Source organism: Arachis ipaensis, chromosome B02, assembly GCF_000816755.2.
Source record: "Arachis ipaensis cultivar K30076 chromosome B02, Araip1.1, whole genome shotgun sequence".
Classification (NCBI taxonomy): Eukaryota; Viridiplantae; Streptophyta; class Magnoliopsida; order Fabales; family Fabaceae; genus Arachis; species Arachis ipaensis.
In genome coordinates this window covers 108,772,059-108,797,562 of record NC_029786.2, presented here as the reverse complement: position 1 = coordinate 108,797,562, position 25,504 = coordinate 108,772,059, and the positions used below count along the sequence as shown (strand labels likewise).

The following is a 25,504-nucleotide window of genomic DNA, read 5'->3' as shown; positions in this document are numbered from 1 at the left end:
TCGGAAATGGATCTATAATTCTATATTTAATTATTTTGTTAGTCTTTATAAAGGAAAAAAAATGTAAGAACCTAATTATAAATTTGGTAAAATTTTAGGAACTAACGGAATAATTAAACCATAATTCTATATGAATATGATTATTCATTAGTGTTCCAAGTAAGATGTGGCAAACTTATTATGGGTGCTGCTTCTATGCTACTTCTTGCACTAGCAGCCTTACCTAACCACATGGGATCGATATCTGTAGAAGTGAAGTGCTCCTAATGGCCATTGCTAAGTCCGCAAGTCAGTTATAGATCTTATGACATTCTGTATATATAGAGAGAGAGAAATAGTAGAAGCGGAAAAAACTCTTGTCCTAATACAAATATATTTTGCCTATTTTTCTAACTGCTTCCCCTTTAAAACATATTTGTTTATCTTGGACATCTTTGTATAATTGTATTTGAGTCCTGTGACACAGTGTCAAGGCACAAAGTGGTAGTTAGTACAGAAAAATGAGATAATGTACAAGCCAGTGAGTTTAGGCTGTCAAAAAGATTAGCTACATTTAATAGGAGGGCCATAGTACTGAATGCAATTTTCATATGCAGACATGAAGAGATCTACATCTCATTTTGTACCTTTCTTTTAAGTTGTTGCTGCCATTTTCCAAATTGTGTGTTTTTGATAGAGATGGGGAAGACAGGGAAATGGCTTAGAAACTTATTGACAGGGAAGAGAGATAAAGAAAAATACAGGGAAAAATGTGCAACCATTAGCCCAATTGTTCTGTCAAATGGTACAGAAAATCCAATCACTCCAAACTCAACAACACCAAAGGAGAAAAGAAGGTGGAGTTTCAGGAGATCATCAGCCACAGCTACAGCTTCCAAGGAACTGAATTTTGCAGAAGCAAGTGCCACAGATGCTCAGAATGAGCAGAAGAAGCATGCTACGGCAGTGGTTGCCGCCACAGCTGCTGCCGCCATGATCTGCTTGACTTCCAGTTCTAATGAAAGAACTGGAAGCATTGAAGAAGCTGCTGCCATTAAAATTCAATCTGTGTTCAGGTCCTACTTGGTATGTAATCATATAAGTATTACACTAGTTTTAAAATATGTGTAACTTTGGAAATCTAGTACATCAATGTACCAGGTCGTATATGTGAATGGGTGAAACGTTTCAATGTTGTGTGTACCAGGCAAGAAAAGCATTGTGTGCTCTTAGAGGGATAGTGAAGTTGCAGGCACTGGTAAGGGGTTACTTGGTGAGAAAACAGGCCAGAGATACATTAAGGTGCATGCAGGCTTTGGTCATAGCCCAAGCCAGAGCTCATGCTTCAAGGCTTCGAATGGAATCACAAGGGAAGCGAAAAACCTTATTAGAGGATAATGTGTTCAGGCATATGTATAATGTGAGTTCAGCATTTCTAGCTAACTATCTTTCAAACTGTAGAGTGATGGCTGAAATTTCCAACTTAATTGCTGTCATCAGATGATGATGATTTGTATTAGTATTTTTCTAGTGAATGAGAATGAGTATGGATTTTGGTGTTTTGTCCATGTAGGGACATGAGAGAGGCATGGAAGAGAACATCAAGATTGTGCAGATGGATGTTTGTGATTCAAGAGGAAGAAACAGCACATCAAATCACGGATACGGCCATAGATATTCAACATATTATTCACCAAATGGTTATGTTTATTCATACTTAAAAGAAGGAGGCAGCAACAAGGCATCACCAGCACCTTCAGCAATGACAGAGTTCAGTCCAAGAGCATGCAGTGGCCACTTTGAGGATTGTGGAGCCTTCAACACAGCACAAAGCAGCCCTCATTACTACTCAGCAGTTTCAAGAGAGGAGGATTTGAATCTTCCTTTTGCTTTTCCTGAACCAAACTATGCAGCAGACTCCATGTCCTATGACTACCAATTTTTCCCAAATTACATGGCTAACACTGAATCATCAAGGGCCAAAGCCAGATCACACAGTGCACCAAGGCAAAGGCCAGATTCATTCGAGAGGCAGCCAAGCCGGCGAAGAGCTTCGGTGGAGGGAAGAAGTGTCCCGAGGCCAATGAGAATGCAGAGGTCATCTTCACATGTTGGTCTCACGGCACAAAACTACCAATATCCTTGGTCAATGAAGCTTGACAGGTCAACTGTTTCCCTCAAAGACAGCGAGTGTGGCTCTACAACTTCAGTGCTCACAAACTCCAATTACTGCAGATCTCCTGCTGCATATAATGTGAGTACTTAGGTATTTAGTTAAGTTCTATTCATTTTTCCAACTTGTGTAGCAACACCAATACTCTTCGATCTGATCAGATTTCATGAATGCTTCCTTTCGATGCAGCCTCGTGGACATAGGTACTGAAATCGTGCATTCCAATACCGGTTTTGAAGGAGACCTTCTGCTTTTAAACTCGAGTGCAAATAACAAACCCATTTGATTGATGTTCAGCTTTTGAAGTGTTTCTTTCTTATTCTTCTGCATGTTTAAACTTTTAACCATTTCAAGTGTGTATAATTTTACCAGCATCAATTTTAGTTTCCGATGTCTATTCTATTTCTGTAGAAAATAAAGATGACATAAGTAACGTCCAATAATCTGGAATTTGATATTCAAAACGATATCAACGCATGACGGGGAAAGAAGCTACTTAAGAAGCCCATAATATGTGTTATGTATCACATATTCGATTAACAAATTTACTCTCCCCATATATATTGCAAGAGATAAAAAGGAGGGAGGAAAAAGTATCGAGATACAAAGAGGAAAATCAACATGCGCGTGATTCCGTTCGCCAATTGTAGTTAGAATAATAGCATCCTTGCCATATATGGATTTTGTTAATTGGGATACTTTAGATAAAGCGAGTTTAGTTCACTGGATAATTTTCCCTGTAAAGAGAACGACATTCTGCTTGCCAATGATCGACAATGTTAAAAGAAAATTCAACAAAACTTAACAAATTGTTTATCGCATATATCCATGTTAAATTTTTTTACTTGTTATTGTTTACACTTCATTAACGACAAGCCAAAGGAACTGGTAACCAGAAACATAGTAAGCCTACCGCGAATCAAAACTGATAAGATCTCTTCTCAATTGAAAAATAGTAGAAACGATGCTGGTCGAACCAAATGTGACATTTTCATAACTAGCATACAAAATTGTCCATAAAACACATTCAACTCGTAACAAAATTCATAACATTTTAGAGAAACTATAAGAAAAGAGAAGAAACATGCATTGCGCAAATTTAAGACCTTGGCTTCTCCTTCTTCTCCTTGAAGAGAGCCAAAAGAGAAACACCAGAGACCTTCACCACCTTAAACCTGACTCCAGGAATATCTCCCACAGCATGACCCTTTCGTCCGAATCCGGCAATCAAGACTTCATCCTACAGAAACAGGCACATCTCCGATGTTAACAACATATTCTACAAATATTAAAATAAATTGGATCAAGTTCTAAAAGAACACTCACATTCTCTTCTATGTAGTTCAAGCAACCATCATTTGGGACAAATGCAGCAATCTTCTTGCCATTCTTGATGAGCTGCACTCTGGCACACTTACGAATGGCAGAGTTGGGCTGCTTAGCTTCAATACCACTGCACATAGAAAACCAATTAGTTCCCCTCCCCAATATGAAAAGTTGAACTTTAAAGTAATCTTACATCTTCTCAAGGACAATTCCCTTGGCATGGGATGAACCAGCAAAGGGTTTCTTCCATTCATTGCCGAGATGGGATTTCTTGTAGGACTTATCTGCCCACCTTTGCCTCCTGCGGTGGGACTTCAACTTGCGGGCAGCTCCCATTCCGCGTGTCTTCCTGTACATAATTTCATACACCGCAAATAATCCCTACTTATCACTAACTATGCCGATGCCAAAGAATATCAAAATCAAAAATTTAAAACTCAATAAACAGAAATCAAATGCTGACACTAATTCAACTCCTAAGCTCAGGCTTATAACCACATGGCAAATATATATATATAAAACTAAATGGGGCAGATAAATGCAACCTTGTATCCTACAAGATAAGATATACCATAGGGTAGAAAAATTAAAACTTTCCTAGGGGTTGTTGAGGTAAGAAGCAAGGATTTGATTTGAGTAAAGAAATATAAATACATAAACATAGGGGTTGTAGGATTCAAAAAAGTTCATCCTTTATGTGCAAAATTGGAAGACGGAAGGAGAGGTGTGAAGAGACGTTACCCCATGGCGACGGCGGGTTAGTTGTTCTTGTGCTGCTGCGGTAGACGAGCTGGGTGAAGATGGAGAATGAGCTGCAGAAAACCAGAAACCCTAATGCTGTTTGGCGAGTCAGAGTTGGGGCCTTATATATACTTGGACATGCGAGTGAGACTTGGGTTCTGTTCAAAAATTTTACTTTAGATTCTTTTAAAATTAAAAAAAAAAAGTATTTTTATTTTTAAAAGTTATAATTATAAACCCATTCTCTTTTATATTTTCTAACGAAAAATTAGGAACTTACAAGTACTTTTTCAAAATATTTTATCAAACTAAGTTTGTTTTAGAGGCTTTTTACCACACTATATTAGTATATAGTATATAAGAAAGTATAGGATAACAGCGCTTTTTTAAACAACGTAAATAATAAATTAAAAAAATAATTTTAATTTTAAAAATCAAATTTTGAATTAATTAGATATAATTCTTGTTTTGTATGGATAGTGAGCCTAAAATGTAGTCATTATTTACGTTGTTAGCATATCTTATTGTTTATTTATTGGAATTGAAAAAAAAAATATAACCTACCCTATGTTTATTAGCACTCGTATAAAAAAGAGATGAGAGTAATGAAATTGGTTTGGTAGTTTATTAGTTTGTTTAAGTGACGGTTGAGAATTCGAATATATTTTGTATGCAGCCCATTATAGTGTCTATAAATATAATATTTATATAATAAATTAGGTTGCATTTAGAAAGGAGATTAAAATCGAGAGGTTGAGATAGAGAATAAATTAAGTTTTTATATTATGTTTAGTATAAAATATATTAAATTAAGTTATGTCTAAGAATTATATTTAGTTTAAGATAAATACAGAGATTAAAGAGTAAATTTAAAATTTAAATAGTTAAATAAAAATATTTTTTTTAAAAAATATTATTAAAATTTCAGTTTTCACCTTCAAAAATTTCAATCCGATATCCTAAAATTAAAATGTTAGTTCTAGCCTCTAAAATTTCAAAGGCTACCTTTTAGTGTCATGTTGTAGAAAATTTTGAATTTCTATATTAAACACTTTGTTAGCAAAACTCGCAATCCGTCAATAGTCAATTACTTAGTTTTATAACTGTTAAAAAATTTGTCTTTCTTTTTGTTTTATCTTTTTTTTTTTGTAAAAAAAAATTAGTAGGCTTTAAAAATTATTCTTAGAGAGTATTGAAAAAAATAGACAGGAATTGAATATTGAATATAGAATTACAAATTGAGACATAAAGAACTAACTATTCGGTTGTGAACTCAGCCACTCAATTATTTAATCCTTACTTGAAAAAAGTATGAAATTTATATATTCTATATCAGAAAGCATAGAGAACTAAGTTATAATTAGTTAATTCATTCTTTAAATTTTAAACCCTTTTGTTTTTGGAAGATTTAAGATTAAGGTGTATAATTTAGAATTTAGAAGTAAAAAGATTATCATTTAAAATAAATAGAATAATTTTTAGAAAAGAATAAATGACGTTGATAAAAAGAATAGCTCCCTAATATCACTGGTGATATAAATATGCTAGTAACCTTTGTCGTGTAGCACAATGAAATCAATTAAGCAAGAGTCATGTATCTCATTCTAATTTTAAGGGGAAAAGAAAAGAAAAGAAAAGGGTCAGTTAAGAAAATGCCCCTTTTTTCTTCGTTTATTCAAAAGATGGCATATAACATAAAACATACATGATAGTTGTTAAATACATACATCATCAAAAGTTGCCCAATATGGAATCCTCACCCTTCTCTATTACCCACTAACTAGTAACTAGGAATGTGTTGACATGAAAACTTCAAAAGGACCAAGTAAATGCAAGGTCTATAAACATTCATTGCACCATTACAAAGCTGAGGGGATTGAAACCACCATCATCTTCAAATATACATATTTTTGTGATGTTGTGACACCATGATCTTTTGTTAAGGTAAAAAGTTCCCTAAGTAGTGCTTGAAACCTGAAAATAACCAAAAACAGAAAGTCCAGCAAGTAGTATGATTATGGAACAAAATGAGTTAAACCATTTGAGCAATAAACCAACAATCATGAAACGCTACCTTGGACACTCAATGATTCTTCTTCCACAAAACTCCAATCTTCTTCAACATGTTTGTGTTTTTCTTCTTGGGCGAGTCATCATCTGTGTCTTCTGAATAAGGAGAAGTCATCTTGCCAGTGATAGAATTGAAATTATTATCAAGTGAACCGGTTCTCTCCACAACCTTTCCATTGTTTCCAGCAGATAGTATGGTGGCAGCTGCTTCGGCAGCCTTTCTCCACTGATCCGACTGCACTTTCAGTCTCCTTAACTCGGCCTCTAACTCAGAATTTGCAGTCTGTGCAGCATCTAATTGCTGGGTTACCCGAGCTGCTCTATGGTTGCTTTTATCCGCTTCTTCTGTTATGGAACCGAGTTTCATCAGTGCCTCTCGCTCTGCAGCTCTTGCTGCTTCTGCCGAAGCAACAGCCTCATCAGTAATCTTGTTCTTCTCTGATTCCCGCCTCTCTATCTCCATTTTGAGCGAGCTGTTCTCCTCGGTTATATTCTGCAGTTCGGTCTCTCTATCCATTAATGTTTCCTTCAACTCAGCTACATTAACTTCCAATTTTCTGAGCTGCCCCACGAGTTCAGATTCTCTTTCACTAGGCTGGCTCAGCTTCATCTTTGACTTGAGCCCCTCATTCTCCTCCGACACACCCTGCAACCTCGTTTCCTTCTCCATCAGGCTCGTCCTAAGCTCTTCCATGTCAGCTTTAGCTATTTTCAGTTCCTCGCATAATTCAGCTTGTCGCTTACATGACTCCGATTTTGTATGCTCCAGCTGTTCATAAGTACTTCGAATCTGCAATGTGCTCTGGATATATTCTTCTTGGTACCGTGCCTCAGCAACATCCAATGCAGATTTCAATTTTGCTGCTTCAGATTTCACGGAGATAAGCTCTGCTTTGAGCTGCTTTATGTCCTCATTTTCTACATTTTCTAATTCAGTTCCAGGTTCATTGGTTGGGCCTGATGTATCTTTCTTAGCACCACAAGCCAAATCAGCCTGGAGCTTGTTCACATGTTCCTCCAATGCTTTAACTTGAGCTCTTGACTGCTCCAACTCCAAAGCCATGGCTTTATAAGCTTCTGAGGCTTTCATAGCTTCTAACTGGAGTGTTTCCACAGTCCTATTTGCTGCTTCTAACTGCATTTGAGTTTTGCCAACTATTTCCAACGCCTGGGACTCAGATTCTTTGCAATCGTTTACTTCATTTTTCAGCTTTTCCACAAAAGAGAGTGTTTCGTCGAGCTCCATTCTCAGCTCCTGTATCTCACCATGAGCTGTTTCTGCATTGTTTGCCTGAGAAGCTTCAGATTCGCGTGCTCTTTCGAGTTGCATTTTCAGCTTCTGGATTTCATTCATGGCAGATACCAGAGCAGATGAATCCATTGCATGCTGCTTTTGAACAGCCTCTAGTTCAGACTGCCATGCTCGGTCGCGGTCTTGAGAGATTTTACGGAGCTCTTGAATCCGTTCTTCTTCAGAAGCAGATAGTTCCAAAAGCTGATGCTGGGACTCCTCCAGCTCTTTTGTCATTGCTACAAGCTGCTTTTTCGCCTCTTCGGCCTCTTGCTGAGCCTTTCTTTTCCATGACTCAGAGGAGTTAAGTTGATCCTTAGCTCTCTTGTGATCCTCCTGAAGTTGAGCAAGTTGAGACTCCAATTCCTGGACCCTAGTCGGCCTCTTCTTCTAGAGTAAATAATGAAGAAATTATCCATAATTTGAATACACTTTGGTGTTGAGACTTTTCATATCCATGGAGATAAATATTGTATAGTTTCTATTACTCATAAGATCACCAATATAATTGCCAAAATTACAGGCTTTTCGCCAAGAAGCATACCTCAGACAATGGACTTCGTGGTGACTTGTGTTCAACAACCTTTGGGATTTTATCCTTTGGAGTCTTACTCAATGGGTTCGGAGATGAGGAGGCAGAGTCTGAATCAGAGCCTGGTGCCCTGGATTGTCGACCAGCACGAGGAGTTGCAGGAGATTTCCTTCGGGGCATTTCTGAAGTGCTAGCTCTGATCAAAGCCAACCATATGCCAATCATCAAGCAAAAATAAGCATAGAATGCAGATCAAAAAGCATCTTAACCAAAATTTAAAAGATAAAAAATGAAACATTCATTTGAAATAATTTCTTTTTAAAATTTCAAGAATGAAATGGAACATTTACAAGAAAAGGTGCTATGTTTTTTACAAAGATACAAAACAGCCCTTCTCAACACATGATTGCCAAATGGAGGGGAAAATAAGACAAAATAACAACACGATTCATTAGCATCTCACCAAACAACTCCAATCAAACAGACATGTCTCCTTAAAAAGTAAAAACTATATATCAAAGATCCAAATCTTGTTGTAGATAAAAGGTAGATGTTCAAAACATGTAATATGATCCTCATTATGAATCCACTAAAACACCAATTAAATAAATAGAGAAGGCACAAAGATGGAGTGTTGGAAAAGAGTTAAGTACCAACAACCCTACCTTGCTTTTGTTGTCTGCATATTTTAACGTCAAAGTCGATAGGGAGGCAATAGTAATCTGAGAAAGAAATAAAGCCAATAAGGATTTTGATTTATAAGAATGAAAGAGACGGATTTGTTTGCACTTTGCAGCAAATAACAATGGTATTCAACAGAAAATAAAAAACCCAACAAACAAACAAACCTACATATAATTCCTTCAAAGAAACTCCATGTAAACTAACTCCACTACCACCAAACAAAATAGAAATAAATGGAACACACTAAACATAATAAAACCTTGCACCAACATAATAAGTAAACTATCATTAACGGAAAACTATCTTCCACCTTTTTTCAAAAGTTTCTTTAATGACATTTCCTCCCTTTTACTCCATAGCACCAAGGAGCACTTGAGCCCTCCATGGACCATCAATAAACTACAATGACAGCTACATTAGCATCCCACTTAATGTAATCTTCTAAACCCATGATGCGGTCAACGAAAGCATATTATAACTAGAAATGATTGGGTGTGCTATGCTGTACAGAATTGCTGACAACCATAATTCCAAGCTCATTAATGTTCAGGATTAAAGTGTCCTCCTTTTATTTTATTTTCTTTATTTTTTCCCCTGAGAATAGTAGAACTTAAGTGAAGCTCAATTGAAGTGGCAATGGTCCCTTTTAAGTTTTAGCCATTACTCTCTACACATGTGGAAAGTGAAAAACTAGCTCGTTTGAAGAATAGGGGAAAGACACAAACTTTAAGCACCCCATGTCTGAATATGAAAACTAAAATCCCAGATCTACATGCAGTGTATCACCAAAACATCAAAAGGAAGCAAAGCATTTAAATAAAAAAAGTATGAAATTGAAAGAGGATACAATGCACAACCCAAGTGTTGTAAAACAAAGAAGTAAAAAATAGAATGAAAATAAAGACAAAAGTTCCTTTTTTTAAAACACTCAAATAGGCAGGAAAATGACAGATTTGGGAGACGAGAATGGAAGAATCTTAATGAAGAGAAGGAAACTAAGCCAAAACCAACAAGCCCAACTGTACAAACACACACCCCAACACACCAACAACCAACCTGACTCAGAATACTATTATAAACAATACACAGATGAAAAATATCAAGCTTTTGTCGTAAAAAACATGGGAAAATGATAACAGAGCTGAACCAATGGGAAGTGGCAAAGAACACACCACAGCTATGAAACAGCAGTTACCAGTGTATAGTAATGATGCTACTGTTGTGAGCTGGGAGGCGCAAAAAAATGGTAGAAATGTTGAAGAGTAGCAAGGAAAGAAAAGGAAAAGGAGCAAGTTTTGGGGAAATGGAGGACAATGGTCAAAGCCTCAAAGGTGGATTGTTAGAGTGGTAGTCACTACTCACTAACTAGTAAGCTCAGGTGTCTGTCTGAGCCTTCTCTCTCCTTTCTTTCTCTCACTAGCTGTGTTACTGTTCTTTTCTTTTTTATTTCTTTTTTTAAGTGTACAGAGTCTAGTTACGAAATCCGATGTGTGTTAACAAAAAATTAAATTTTAAAATAATCAATATTCTTTCCCAGCCCGAGCCCCTTCTCCTTTTTCTCTATTGCCGCTTCTCGCTGACCTCCGCCACAGTGCTGCACCGCGCTGTATGCCCCATTTCTCAACCTAGTCTCTTATACTCGTCTCCTCTCTATTTTTTTTTGTCTCTCCTTCTCTTGTCTCCTTTTTTGTCTTTCTCTGCCTTCCTGATTTTAAAATTAATTTTTCCATTACTTCATTTTATTTTTTTTCATACACATACATAGAGACAATATATATGATTTCAAATTACGTAAATTTTATGCAGTAAACTAATGAAACAAAGATTCCAGTAAAATAAGAAAGAGATTGCAAAAACAGAGTTAAACAAATGACAAAATTAATGCATTCAAACATCCAGAACAAACTCTATTGCAGTATGGGCTAAAAAATTTTCAGTATGATTTGGAGTGTTTTGACTAAAAGTACTTATGATTTGGACAAATTAATAACTTGACCACTCAATTTGTCATAAGCCTGCAAGATATACATAAGGTGTCGGTATGTTGTCTGTTTTTTTATAAAACAAAATTAAGTCATTCGAAAAAAAATTGCTAAGAGAAGGATATCTACTATAAAGTTTTAGACAAAAAAATTCTTATCTCTATTTTCTTCTGTGAAGCATATGGAATAGTTTTTTTGTACAAATTGTAAAAAGATAGAGAGAGAAGAGATCACCTTACTGTAATTTCTTACGTGGTTTAAAAAAATTATGAGGTTGTTCTTCTATAATAACAGAATAAAATACAATAATCACACATTTTTTCATCCAATCCATCCATTTTTTTTTTACAAAATTTTATTCTATTCTATCATATGTCTTACTTATATCAAGTTTGAGGGCTAAGTCATAATCACCAAATTCCTTATTCTTTTAGAAAAATGTATGTATTTATGGACAATAAAGATGTTATCGCTGATCAACATTTATGTAATAAATGTACTTTGATTATCACTAATGACCTTATTCATAATATGTTACATGCCAACTAAGACTTTAGAGATTACCTTGTAGAAGACACTATTAAAACTTATTAGCCTTATTTAGGTCATCGTCTCTGTCATAAGAATTTTTAGAATGAGATAAATTTGAGTATAATTTAAGACTCTTAGCATCTTACTATTCATAAAAAGGTTTTCAATTACTTCCACCACCTCCTTTTAGATAATTTTTCAGTAAAATTAAAAGAATTTTGCTATGAATCCATAATCTCCTAGACCGAGAAAGGATTAATAAAAAAAAACTGCATTCTTGATTTCACTTTCTATCACTCTTCTTATGAGCATTTGATTAGTTCTATCATCCACCTTCTTTTAAATAGAGTTAATGTTCTTCTCTGTTGACCGAGAATTAGAGGATGAGAACAACTCCTAAAAAATAGTCATGAGCAACTTGACCTATGTCCCCTGGATTAATTTTAACTGTACCGAACTATCTTATAGTTTGTAGATCTTGTTCTTTCAATTTTTATATTGAAATTTAAAATGAAAAAATTTAGTATTATGATCTTCACATTTCAGCCATTAAATTCTTTTTTTTTTTTAATACCTCTCTTATATCTCTTATGCATCAGCCAAATTCTCCTCCAAAATATGAATTACTTCTGTATCTATACTGTTTCTTTTAGTTTTTTCTTTCTCCAACTTCACTTTAAGATCAGCAATAATTTGTTGTGAGCAATAAATTAATATCATATTTTATTTAATATTTTAAATATTATTAATTAAAAATAATAAATTATACCTATCTTACAGCATTGCTATGCAAACAAATTATATTTATGCAGTAATAGTGGTATCATAATATATGAATTAATCAATGTTTATTCATTCAGAGCATGTGCTGTGCCACACTCACACGCAGCTCGAAAAATATAACATGCATTTTACAATACAAATTAAAGGGGAAACTTGATAAGCTAATTAGTTTTAGAGGATAGGCATAAAAATGAAATCTTAGAAGAAATGATGATGACATACATTAGCATAAAGGGCTTTGCTTTGTTTATAATTTAAGCAACAAGATAAACAAGATAAGCGGGGAAAAAGGTTGGTGCGTGAAAAAAGCAACCAAGGTAAAGAATGCTCAACATACATGAAGATGATGTAAAAGTATTAGAAGCATCAAAAAACAAAGAAAATTGAGAAATAACGTTGCTACACAAACCTAAGATGGCCGATAAGGAAGGTCATGGTCCATGAGTTCTGGTTAGGTCTATATATGGTTTGGTTCGGTTCGAAAATTTGATTTGGACCCGAATATTTTGAGAACTAATTTAGTGTGATTTCATTAGGTCTAGGAATGAGTAAGAATCTCAAAAATAGATCCGGTCATTATTTATGGTCAGATTCGGATCAAGGCGAATCCAATTTCACCCAGTCCTATATGCATCATAAGGAAACTAAAAAAGGTATATATGTTTTAAATTAATTTTAATATTATGTTATATTAATTATAAGTTTATTGTTTTGTTTTTAATCACACTTGTTGAATTAAAAATAGCTCAAAGAAGCATGAAATTAGAATTATAGATAAATTCAAGTTCAAATATGGATATCAAATTCTCGATAAGAAGTATGTCTTTTTCTTTTTTATAAATAAGTGCATCATAACTCCACCTATGCTACACCTGTGTTACATATCCGGTTCCAAGTCCGGATAAAGGAGGAGGGTTATGTTAGGCTTTGGATAGTCAACATAAAAATTTAGTCGAATCTTGATAACATGGATTAAAGATGTTATTGCGCTAAAACTAGGTCATTGTCCGGAAGTAACGCGTTGTATTATTTGCGTACAGTGTTAAATGAGCAAGAGCTGCTGTATCGGTGCTCGGGTGTAGTGTTAAATGAGGAAGGGTTTCCGCGTTTTCGTGAACTGACGAGGGTAAATAAGTTAATTCACAAAAAAAAGGGTAAAGGTAAAGGTCGGAGCAACAGAATATTGAAATTTGGTGCATAGAATATAGGCACTTTAATAGAAAAATCCATAGAGGTGGTGGATACCATGACAAGGAGGAAGATTAACATCATGTGCCAAGAGAAGTGGAAGAAGAGGAATGGGGTAGGTATTATCATAGATAAGCAGTGGAAGAAGGACGTAGTAGATGTCAAGAGGGTGGAAGATTAGATCATCTCTATCAAACTTGTGGTGGAAGGAGGTACTTTTTATGTGATTAGCGTCTATGCACCGCAAGTAGGTTCGGACGAGCAACACAAGATAAGGTTTTGGGAGGATCTAGAGAGTTTGGTCCAAGACATACCTTTGGGAGATAAGATTTTTTTAGGAGGAGATTTAAATGGCCATGTTGGAAGAGAAGTGATTGGGTATGGAAGTATTTATGGAGGACATGGTTTCAGAGTGGTCGATACCGAGGGTAAAACTATTTTGGACTTTTTCTTCAACCTTTGACCTTCTCATTGTCAGTACATGTTTTAAAAAAAGAGACAAACATCTTATAACCTATAAGAGTGGTATGACAAGTTCTCAAATTGACTTCTTGTTGAGGAGAGTCGACCGAAATGTTGCTTTAATTGTAAAATTGTTTCAGGAGAGAGTTTAACAATACAACATAGGATGCTCGTTATGAATTTTTGCGTTGAGTAAAAGTTGAGGAAAAGATATCATATGAATAACCCAAGAATGAGGTGGTGGCGGATGAAAGGTGAGAAACAAAGAAGTTTCCTAAGACAGATAGGAGAAGAGACAAAGTGGGATGGGGATAATAGCGCGGAGGAGATGTGGAGAGAGATGACAGAAGTTATTAGAAGAACAACAAAAGAAAGTTTTGGTGAATTTAGAGGGACATGACCAAGAGGTAAGGAGTCCTGATGTTCAAATGCGCGTGTACAAGAAAAGATAAAGGCAAAAAGGGAGTGCTTTAAGGAGTGGTCTTTGTGCCGAACTGTAGATAATTGGGAAAAATATAAGACGGCTAAGAAAGAGACAAAAGTGACTGTAAGTGAAGCAAGAACAAGTTAGGCATGAAGGAAGGAGAAAAATGTATATATAGAATCACAAAGAGTCGTGAAAGAAGAACGAAAGACTTAGATCAAGTTAAGTGTATAAAGGATAAAAATTGAGAGATTTTTGCTCAAGAGAAAAAGATCAATAAAAGGTGAAAGAGTTACTTCTACGAGTTATTTAATGAAGGATAGAAGACTCTTCCGAGCCTTGGTCGGTTATGCACGAGGGAAGAAGATCAAAACTTCGACTACTATCGAAGGATTCGAGACTTCGAGGTAAAAGAAGCTCTAAAGCGGATGAAAAATGGTAGGGTAGTAAGACCCGATAATATTCCGGTTGAAGTTTTGAAGGGTCTTGGAGAGAAAGGCATCAATTAGTTAACCAAGCTTTTTAATGAGATTTTAAGGTCAAAGAAGATGTCAGATGAGTGAAAAATTAGCACCTTGTTACCTATCTACAAAAATAAGAGAGATATATGCGAAAACTATAGAATGATTAAGCTCATGAGCCATACCATGAAGTTATGGGAAAGGGTGATAGAACGGAGGTTGAGACAAAAGACACAAGTAATAGAGAACCAATTTAGTTTTATGCCAGGCAAATCCACCACTGAAGTGATATACATATTAAGAAGGATGATGGAGAGTTATTGTAGTAATAAAATGGATCTACATATAGTATTTATTGATTTAGAAAAAGCGTATAATAGGGTGTCAAAGAAGGTCTTATAGAAGGTTTTGAAAATGAAGAGAGTAAGGATCGCATATATTCGTGCAATTAAAGACATGTATGATGGGGATATAACTAGTGTGAAGACTCAAAGTGGTGTGGCAGAGAAATTTTCTATTGGTATAAGATTACACCAAGAATCATCCTTAAGTTTATATCTTTTCACATTAGTTTTAGAAGTACTCACAGAGCATATCCAAGAGCCTTTGCCATGGTGCATGTTTTTTGCCGATGACAACGTTCTTATGCAAGAGTTAAGGAAAGACCTAAATAAGAAGTTGGATTTATGGAGAAAAGCTCTAAAAGTGTACAGTCTACGCATAAGTCGTAGTAAGACGGAATATATGGAATGTAAGTTTGGCCACCGAAGGGGAATCCCTAATACAGAGGTGAATATTAGAGAAAACATCCTACGAAAAGTTAAAAGTTTTAAGTATCTAGGTACATCATACAAGATAATGGAGAGATTGAATATGATACAAATCATAAGATTCAAGAAGGTTGGTCAAAATGGTAGAGTATGTTTGATTTTATATGTGACAAAAAGGTACTTTTAAAACTTAAAGATAAATTCTATCGTATCAGACCGGTTATGCTTTAGGTACAAAGTGTTGAGCAGCTAAAGGAGAGCACAAACATAAGTTAAGTGTAGCAGAGATGAAGATGTTTAGACGGATGAGTGGTCATATGCAATTGGATAGAATAAGGAACGAATAGATAGATAGATAGAGAGAGAGAGAGAGAGAGAGAGAGAGAGAGTTGGAGTAGCACCTATTGTGTAAAAGATGGTAGAATCGCGTTTCAGGTGGTTTGAACATGTGAGAAGAAGACCGACAAAGTATCCAATCAGGAGGGTGGATGAGATGGAAGATGGACAAGAGGTGAAAGGCAGAGGAAGACCATCCATGAGGTGGTCAAACGAGATCTATATATAAACGGTCTTTTTGTAGACATGACACATGATAGAGTTCAATGACGTTGTTTGATCTATGTAGCCGACCCCATATAATGGGATAAGGCGATTGTTGTTGTTATTATTATTAATAAGTGTATCATAATTTTTTGACATAAAGTTTAAATTCAAATATGGATATCAACTTATCAATAATAAGTATGTTTTTTTTTAGAGTAATACCCCAAATAGGTCCCTAAGACATTTACCATCCGACAGTTTTGTCCCCCACAAAATTTAACTAAGATTTCGACCCTGAGGTTCTCAGATATCCACCAGATACGTCCCCAAAACCGTTTGATCCGGTTAACGTGGTGACGTGTCAGGTTAATTGCGACATGTCACCTCTAGGACATTTTGATCCCCATCCACGCTGGACAAAATGACGTCGTATTGGAACCAGGGGCAAACCGACGTCGTTTCGGGGAGGACAAATTCGTCCCCACTTAGACAGATAATGCAAACGGCGTCGTTTTTATGTGGGGGACCTATTTGCCTTATAATAGTATCTTAGGGAACCTATTTGACCTATAATTCGTGATGTTACACTCAAATACTTTCATTGTCCCTGTTTGTTAATATTGGAAACACAGGCTGATGTATTTGAACTGGTAGCATGCAAGAGCCTAATCCTCCCTCTCAATATACTCAAGTTGACAATTCTCCCTCAGATGTGACAAGAAATGTCTCAAGCAATCCAAAGGCTCCCTTGTAAGTGGCTTAATGTAAGCAGTTGAACTCTGTGTGAAACATGGTGATAACAATACTGTTTATTCCAAGCTTAGCTTTCTTTTAGACGTCTAAAGGAGACAGTAATTAGGGCCAAGAAGTCGAGGAGTGTTAGTGCTAAGACAATGACAACTGCAACCAGTGGCACAATATCTAAGTTGTTCAAATTCATTCCAACACCAGGGTTGAACCAGTCTTTCAAGAAATGATGCTTCTAAGAATTAGTGCGAAAATTGTTGTCTTAGTTATGTTACTACCTTTTGTTATGTTGGAGGAAGAAGACTTTATGTTGTTTAGAATGGTTTCGTTTAGTTTATGTTAAAGAAAATAAACCTTCTTTTGACTTGATTTGGTTTGTGTTGCTATTGAAGCCAAATATTTGTGTGGTTAACATGTTTGGGTTCTTAGGTTTATGTTATCATTTTGATAAATGAACAGACCAATGTCAATGTGTTTTTAAGATTTGCGTTAAAGTAAATATAGCTTCTTTTAACATCACGAATTATAGGTCAAATAGGTCCCCTAAGATACTATTATAAGGCAAATAGGTCCCCCACATGAAAACGCCGCCGTTTGCATTCTCTGTCTAAGTGGGGATGAATTTGTCCTCTCCGAAACGATGTCGTTTTGCCCCTGGTTCCAATACGACATCGTTTTGTCCAGCGTGGATGGAGACCAAAATGTCCTGGAGGTGACATGTCGCAATTAACCTGACACGTCACCACGTTAACCGGATCAAACAGTTTTGGGGACATATCTGGTGGATATCTGAGAATCTCAAGGTCGAAATCTTAGTTAAATTTTGTGGGGATAAAACTGTCAGATGGTAAATTTTTTGGGGATCTATTTAAAATATTACTCTCTTTTTTTATATAAATAAGCACATTATCAAGACTCATACTTAACTTATTTAGATTCGATTTTAGTGTAACTCAAAAATAGTGTAATTTTATAGGATATAGAATTAGATAAGAATCTTAAAAATAGACCTGATTATTATTTAAGGTCGATTTCGAATCAAGAAAAACCCGCTTCACTCAGCCATGTACACCGTAAGGGCAGAGTAGTTGGTCTAAAGTGGAAAGCAGCAAAGGCTGAATCCAGCTGACTAGTATTAAATTGAATTGAATTGAATTGGTTTGGGGGTGATGGTTTAGAATTAGATCGCAAGCGCAGTTGGGTTGCTCCAGATTGTTTTCTTTCATCCTGACTAGTTGTGGTGCGTGGGAGATGACACATATACGTAACTTGTTGGGAGCGGGGGTCAAAGTAAAGTAGGGATATTTCGTTCCTGAGAGCACACGCGTAAGCTAGAGAGTGGCTGATGCCATCTAATTAATAACACTCGACTCGTCTCCTCCGCTCCGCCACCATCAATCATGACAAACGCCGCCGCGCCGTTGAAGGCCATTACCCTCACGCACGTGCGATACCAGAGAGGGGACCCGCTGGGCCACTTCCTCGCATGGGTCTCCCTCGTCCCAGTCTTCATCTCGCTCGCCGGATTCCTCTCCCACTTCCTGTTCCGCCGAGAGATCCACGGCCTCACCTTCGCCCTGGGCCTCATCATCTCCCAGGTCGTCAACGAGTTCATCAAGACCTCCGTCCAGCAATCACGCCCCGACACCTGTCACCTCCTCGAGGTCTGCGACTCCCACGGCTGGCCCTCCTCCCACTGCCAGTACATGTTCTTCTTCGCCACCTACCTCACCCTCTTGTCCTCCAGGGGCTTGGCCTTCTGGGATCGCTCTTCCAACCTCTTCGTCCATTCCCTCACCTGGGGACTCGCTCTCCTCACCATCTGCTCCCGTGTCTATTTGGGCTACCACACCCTCGCCCAGACCTTTGCCGGCACCGCCCTCGGTGTCTTTCTCGGTGCCGCCTGGTTCTGGATTGTCACCAATCTCTTGAGTCCTTATTTTCCCCTCATTGAAGAGAGCTCCTTTGGAAGGAACTTCTATCTCAAGGACACCAGTCATATTAGGAATGTCTTGAAGTTTGAGTACGATACTTGCAGAGCTGAGAGAGCCAGGATCACAAATTCTGACCACAAGTCTCGCTGATTTTCCTTTACATTCACCTCAGGTATGCCAACAAAATTGCTCCTTCCATTTTGAAACCTATTTCAACATGTTTGCAATAACCACAACGGTTTACAACTAACAATAACAATTCCATACAATTGAATAAGTGATTAAATAATTAAATCATGTTTGACAAACTAGGATTAAACATGCTTACCAAATCATGGGTGCTTGTTCTGTTTAACAATTCCACAGGATATGCTGTTTAGGGAAGGTCTTCATGTTGTTCATAGGTGCATGCTTTACTTGTTTCGTTTGGAGTTGGGGACGAAAATGATTGAGGACTAACAAGTCTTGTATTTGATTGTATAAGTGGGCTCAAAAACTCGTATTTTCCTTGTAGTTCTGATGCCCGCATTGGTGCAAATGATGATGTGGTGTTTGGGGGCGTTGCAATAACTTACAATTGGATATTATAGGTCTAGCAAGCTTGATCTGTAAATTGAGTAAATTCAACGCATTCATGCTGTCAAAATGATCCTTGTGATATGAAACTCATGGTCTATTTAGTTGATCTTCTTAACATGTAGTACGGTGAAACCTTGGCTTCAGTCTATCCTTTTTGTTATTACATTTATGTTTTAAATCATTGCTGCGAATACTTGTGATTGGCCTTATGGCATTCTTATGAAGGATGTGATAAATTGTTAAATTTTGATGGAAAGGGATAGGAACTCCCTATGGTGAATCTTGGCAAGCTATTCTAATTTTTGATGATTCATCTGTCTGTTCCTTCTTGCTGATGTTGGACCTAGCTATTCTAAGATGGAAGCTCTCCTTCTGATCACACTGGGGATTTATAGAATCAGGCTGTAGTAAAGTGTTTTGGGAGTGTTCCTTGATTGCTGAAAGAAGCAAGATCGGAAATGTGTTTTGAAAATCAGGCTTAGTTCTCTCTTTGCCAATGATTGATTGCCTTGCATCTAAATTATGACTCAGGACCTCTCCTTGCAGCTCTCCAACTTTACTTTGTTCAAGCATGAATCTTGTCATTACATATTTTATATTTTAATTCAATATTCTTCTTGTATGGGTTTTAGCAACTATCCTTACTCTTAACTTTGGCAGAAATTTGTCTTGCAGAGAACTGTTTCCTCAAGTATTTATAGCACGCAATCATCATTTATTGGTGCATGTCACTTTAGCAGCCAACTATGAAGAGAGCAAATAGAGAAATAGAGATGATGTAACAATAGATACTTGTCATATTCTATACATAGAAACTCCGAGGGAGAATTTGATCTTGTTTTCTTTTGATGTTTAAACGGACATGCATTGATCATATAAATAAAACTTTCCCTAGAATAGATCCCCGTGTTGTTTAGTATGTGTTATCAAATAAAATGTTATTGGCGTAAACTTTTTATCTTATTAAACGGTTACTTTAAAGAAGAACCATTACAAGTTTCACATACGAATAGGTTATCTTGTGTAAAATGTGTCATTGGGATTGCCTGTAGCCCTGTACTGTGTTTTCACTTTTCAGTTGCATAAATCGTGTTCTCCAAATGAAATTCAGTTGACTTTGTATCAGTTGCATCGAATTTGAAACCTAAGCTGGATGAATTATTGCAGTAAAAGATCATATATAAGATGTTATGGGATCAGCCAACTTACAGGTTCATGTCACACGAAACTAGATATGCTCTAAGAATTTGCCAACTTATTGGAAATATGATAAAGATAGGGTTGGAGAAAAGTGGTACTTTTCCTGGTATTAATTAATAGGAACCTTTGAGCAAGGATAGGGTAGGATATGGAATACTATCACTGAAACCTGTTGCCTTTTGCCTTTGGATCACGCATTATTGCATTCTATCTTTTACTCCACTTAATGCCCATATACATATATTTTGTTGTTGCTTTGGATGAGGAAATATCATGCAAAAAGCCAAAAAGTGACAAAGTAACGAAAACAGGTCTTCCTTAATTTTACCCTCATCAAACTAAATCTTTCTGTGAGAAATCTATACAGAAAATGGGTTTGTGAAAGCTCCTACCAGGGGAATGGCCAAGCAGATTTAATTTGTGAGTATTCATCATGATTTTGATCTTTCTACCCATGACAAGTCCCAGAGGTTTTTGAAATACTGCAAAAAATCATCAGAAGTTTCGAACGTATCAAATTCGGTGCGGGGGAAACCACTGCACGCACGCAAGCATGAGCTTCTTCTTTTGCTTCATGCATGCACAACAATAAAATGAAGGCCTACATGAAAACAAAATGAAAGGAAAGTAAAATCAACAGGACGGTAGTGAATTTAAATTAAATTCAAGAAAGGAAATTATAACGACAAGATTATTGTGGTGTTGGTGACTAGCTAGCTAGCTTGCTCTTGTATCAGCGCAGATGAGTTGTGTCACACTCGAGCATCTTTCATTGTAATTTATAATTGCCAATCTCCCTGTGTGAGGATGCTGCTGCACATGTACTTAATTATGAGTGAGATTTTGGAACAAGCTAATAAGTATGTAATTTTGTTGCTTACCCCAAGCATGTCCTCATCGAGCAGGCACAAACTCCAAATACATTTATATCAAAAGAAAGAAATCTTCAAATTAGAGATTTTGGTTCTCCCATCCACAAAAGTTAATGGAAAGGGATATGACATAACATAACATAACATAATCTCCTCTTTGCACTTTCTCCACAATTACAAAGCCCAAAAGAGTGATGACGAGAACACATTTCTAGTCCTGGCCGAAGCAGGGGAAGGTCAATTAGGTGAAAGAAGTGGAAGAGTCAGCTAGCGATGATGGAGAGTGACGTGGCAAATAATGCATGCTTTCTGGTCTTAACATTTGCTTCTCGTTCCATGCTAGTGGATTGGAGATAGTATGTATTAGTACCCCACACATCCAGGCTCCAGCCACATATTAGCTGTTCATTCATTCTTCAATTCCAGCTAGGCTCGAACCCCCATTTTATTTACTTACTTTCCTATCAAATTAGTGTCGCCTAACACACGCATGCATTATTATTATTATTATTCACGCCTTTTCTTAAAATTATACCATAATCAAATTTCTCACTCACATGCCTCATGCCTGCTGCAACCTTGAACATATAATATGTAAGGAAAATTGGTCAACCTATAAAATCCCAAATTAAATGACAAGTGTACACAACTTACTATATATAATGAAGCATAAAGATATACTCTCCATATATGTTAAACAAACAAGAATACTGGTATATGCATTATTTTTTTCTTGTATATTTTTTAATTTTTAACATTTAAAGTAATATTTTTTATCTTTTATATAATAAGAAAAGAAAATTATACTAATGCCTTAAATAAAAATATTTATGAAAGATACTAAAGCAAAACTTGGGCGAGGCTTGGCGGTGGTTCGGTTGATGAATGAACCCACATAGTCCCCACAGCATCTAATAAGGCATGGTTCCTCCTTATTTATAAATAAATGATACAAGACTTAGCCTATCATTCTTCATTCATCATCTAACTTAATACCATGGCGTATATGGTTGGCCTTAGGTGTGTCTTCACCACCTGCTTCTTTCTCTCTCTCATCCTTGCTCCCCTCCCTCGTTTTTCATCATCAACGGGTACGTTTGCAACTTTAATTCTTTACAACCACAGTCCACGGACATGCTTTCTTAATTATTATTTATGCACCATACACAATAAACAAGTCATAGGCGCCTGATTAATTAACAATTATTGCTTGTTTGTTGCAGTAGTGGAAAACAAAAAAGAATCATCAGAGGTATATGAGATAGATTATAGAGGTCCTGAGACTCACTCATCTGTTCCTCCTCCTCATCGCTTCCCTCGCCATCCTAAAACTTCACTTATTATTCACACTCAGAAAAAAGGCAAGTTTCATCGTCTGCTACGATTTCATTTCATCACATAATTAAAGCCTCTGTGTGGATATAGAGAATACACATACAGGCAATGTGCTATTTTTTAAGTCAGAAGTATATATGTAAAATAAAGGTGAATTTAGGTGATATATACTCCATAAATAACATAAGATGTCATTATTGAAGATGAGAACAATCTACTTTTGTTATGACCAGCATAGATCCATTATATAGGGGAACTGGGGATGAAGTATATATATATATATACAAGCTGCTACTATAGGATTTTATCCGATCCAACCTAAGCCTCCATCACCGCCGCTTGGAAAATAACTAATGATTGTTTTGGGTACTTCTTTTTTCTAGTAATAATCGCTCCAATAGTGCATACTCCTAACTAGTCCTGTCTACCCTGCAGGTTGAAAAAGCTTAGCTTGGTGCTATCATGATATACAAGTATTTTCGCTACACTGCTACGCTGGGCTAAGTGAATATTATTTATAAATCAAAAGTGAAGATGGTAAAGAGAGATTTGAGCAATTTTCCTCCTATAATTATTATTAAATACTTTGTGTCTCTAATTTCATAATATTTACTTTTGATGTATAAATAATATTAATTATTCCAAATATTGTATCTTGATTTGATTTGCTCATATAATTGATGGCAGAAAAAATCAGTGTGTATCAGATTTGTGTGGATCACCTAAAATGGACGGAAACAATTTGTGGCATTATTTTTGGAGTCTAATATACTTGTAACTTTCAACAGATATGGCATAAATATATGCTCCTTTTATGTTCGTTTTGAAGAGATCTAGCTTTGCGGTTGCTTATTTGATAATTAATTAATTATTAATTATTTGACTAAAGTTGACTCTGTTTTCTTAGATGGTCTACGAGATTGCTAATAAGCAGCTTTTAACCTTAGCCAAACAGACACTTTGCATACTAATTAATTCTTATATATTCTACAAACAATACAATGTAAAGGAATTGTGCTATGTAGTAATGATGACGTTTTATCAAGTATTTATCGTCAAAATTATTCATTTAGTTTAATGTAAAAGGAATATGTTAGATTACTTACACCGTAAGGAATAATTTGATAGAAAAAAAAAATTAAAAATTAACATGATATAATTTTTTAATCTCAAAAGATATTTATGATACAATTAAGATTTCAAAAACTTTTTTAAATGCAAGCGCCTAAATTTTAAAAATGACTTCAGAACTTAACTAGTTTAATTTCCAATAACAAGAGTCGTACTAAGTGTTAATTGAAGTATGCCAATTATAAATACGAGACGTGGCTATTTAATGGGGGACCTAAATAATAATTTAAAGTTTCCCTATGACGAATAATTGATGGCAAACACATGGATATATAAGGGTATAGGATTGGTGAAATTCGTCAATGAAAGGAACATACAACCAACAACAAGTGCATGTCTTGATGTCATTGGATAACCACTTAAGGCTTATCACCATCATCATCTAATTATTATTAGTGTAATAATGTTTCTTTAAATTAAGATTTGAGTAAATACAACTAAAATGGGGAGACAATACAAAAATCAGTCAAAGCATTGTCCAACCAAAAGCACAAGACATCCAAATGCAGAAGAGGACACACTTGTGAACCAAAACAAAACACACCATCTTCCATTTGGTCCAAGGTGGTAGGTACTCCACAACCAAGCAATATAAAGATGGAACTGGAGGTTGGACAACAGCCCATGTTTCCATTTCAACTATTAAGAATTGGCAATATTATGCTTTAGTTATAGTTTATTATAAGAGTTTGTTTAGGTGTTATTAAGTTGTTAAAAAAAGATTTTTTTTTTAATAAAAAATATTTTTTTCATTTTTTAGTATGTTAGGTAAAATTTTAATAGTAAAAATAAAAATATTAAAAAATAAAATTTTTTTTAAAAGAATTATAATTTATATATTTTTTAAAAAAATTAACATAATAAATAAATTATTATATTTAAACATAAAATTATTTTTACTTCTTTAAAATAAATAAAACAAAATCACTTAAAAAATCATTTTACGTAGAAACAGATCCAAAGAAAGCCCTAAGTTTATTTATAACCCTGTTTACAAGTAAAAACAAGTTGCTAACGAATTATACAGCTCAAAAAGTTACTCCTTCTTTTGACAAGAGATTTGCTACTTGCTAGTGTCAGGTAGTGAATCTAATCCTCATCTGCTCATCTAAATAGTAAATAGTAAGTAAGAAAAAAGTGTAAGAATGGTTACTTAACTAAACAAAAGTATCAAGTTGAAGTAGGACTGTAAATAGTTACTAAATCAGCTTCAAAACGAAGCATGCTGCTAAATCTTCACCTTTATGGTGTGTTTCCTGAAGGTAACCGGGCAAATCCAGTTGGAAACTAGTGATCCTTAAATCAAATTTTACGGGGATCATTTTAAGCATGTCTTACAACCAGGCCCACTATCAATCCCGGGTTCAATCCTTTCGAACCAAAAAAGGAAATGCAATTCAGCATCCATGGCACGGGATTGCATCAACCACCTCAAATCAAACAAAAGATGCACACAACACACAGTCGTAACTCAATTTGTGAATCATAGTCAATTACAGATGTACGATTTGAGTTACAGATCCATTTGATTCAGTAACGAGCATGAGAATATATAGAGAGAGAGACAGAGGAATAAGAACAACCATGCGATCCAAGGAATGAGGGGATTTTGTCGCCTAATTCCAAGTCATCGGCCATGCTTCCGTTAGGTGACAAGTTAACAGCATACAATAATGTAACTAAAATTTGTGGGAAAAAAATAGATAAAATTTAATAAGAATTTAGATAATAATAAAAATAGTATAATAAAGTGCTGAAATTATAAT

The 25,504-nt window shown here is 35.7% G+C and overlaps 5 protein-coding genes across 12 annotated transcripts; 3 read left to right on the top strand and 2 right to left on the bottom strand.

Moving 5' to 3' along the window:
- On the top strand, positions 217–2,956 carry LOC107626504. The gene is made up of 4 exons (XM_016329401.2): positions 217–1,065; positions 1,187–1,399; positions 1,553–2,233; positions 2,342–2,956. Exons 1-4 carry the CDS (start codon positions 679–681, stop codon positions 2,360–2,362), a joined length of 1,302 nt encoding a protein of 433 aa, XP_016184887.1. The 5' UTR covers positions 217–678; the 3' UTR covers positions 2,363–2,956.
- LOC107626506 (40S ribosomal protein S23) lies at positions 3,070–4,377 on the bottom strand. Its single transcript, XM_016329406.2, has 4 exons — positions 4,220–4,377; positions 3,672–3,827; positions 3,479–3,605; positions 3,070–3,392 (listed from the first exon to the last, which is right to left on the bottom strand). The coding sequence occupies exons 1-4, from the start codon at positions 4,222–4,224 to the stop codon at positions 3,252–3,254; spliced, it is 429 nt and encodes a 142-aa protein (XP_016184892.1). The 5' UTR covers positions 4,225–4,377; the 3' UTR covers positions 3,070–3,251.
- Positions 5,799–10,189, bottom strand: LOC107626502 (interactor of constitutive active ROPs 2, chloroplastic). Of its 4 annotated transcripts, none has more exons than XM_016329397.2 (5): positions 9,992–10,189; positions 8,778–8,834; positions 8,125–8,308; positions 6,294–7,970; positions 5,799–6,193 (listed from the first exon to the last, which is right to left on the bottom strand). In XM_016329397.2, the coding sequence occupies exons 2-4, from the start codon at positions 8,795–8,797 to the stop codon at positions 6,303–6,305; spliced, it is 1,872 nt and encodes a 623-aa protein (XP_016184883.1). In that variant the 5' UTR covers positions 8,798–8,834; positions 9,992–10,189; the 3' UTR covers positions 5,799–6,193; positions 6,294–6,302. The 4 variants fall into 4 exon arrangements, with proteins under 4 accessions (XP_016184883.1, XP_016184885.1, XP_016184886.1 ...); XM_016329399.2 differs by lacking the exon at positions 9,992–10,189 and adding an exon at positions 9,107–9,171; XM_016329400.2 differs by lacking the exons at positions 8,778–8,834; positions 9,992–10,189 and adding an exon at positions 8,576–8,729.
- Positions 17,740–20,164, top strand: LOC107626505 (lipid phosphate phosphatase gamma, chloroplastic). 5 transcript variants are annotated; one of them, XM_016329402.1, is made up of 3 exons: positions 17,740–17,853; positions 17,885–18,797; positions 19,861–20,164. In XM_016329402.1, exon 2 carries the CDS (start codon positions 18,088–18,090, stop codon positions 18,769–18,771), a length of 684 nt encoding a protein of 227 aa, XP_016184888.1. In that variant the 5' UTR covers positions 17,740–17,853; positions 17,885–18,087; the 3' UTR covers positions 18,772–18,797; positions 19,861–20,164. The 5 variants fall into 5 exon arrangements, with proteins under 5 accessions (XP_016184888.1, XP_016184890.1, XP_020972440.1 ...); XM_016329404.2 differs by having other exon boundaries at positions 17,885–18,793; positions 19,876–20,151; XM_021116781.1 differs by lacking the exon at positions 19,861–20,164 and adding an exon at positions 19,548–19,834 and having other exon boundaries at positions 17,885–18,793.
- On the top strand, positions 22,119–23,437 carry LOC107628633. The gene is made up of 3 exons (XM_016331263.2): positions 22,119–22,363; positions 22,496–22,633; positions 23,043–23,437. The coding sequence occupies exons 1-3, from the start codon at positions 22,270–22,272 to the stop codon at positions 23,045–23,047; spliced, it is 237 nt and encodes a 78-aa protein (XP_016186749.1). The 5' UTR covers positions 22,119–22,269; the 3' UTR covers positions 23,048–23,437.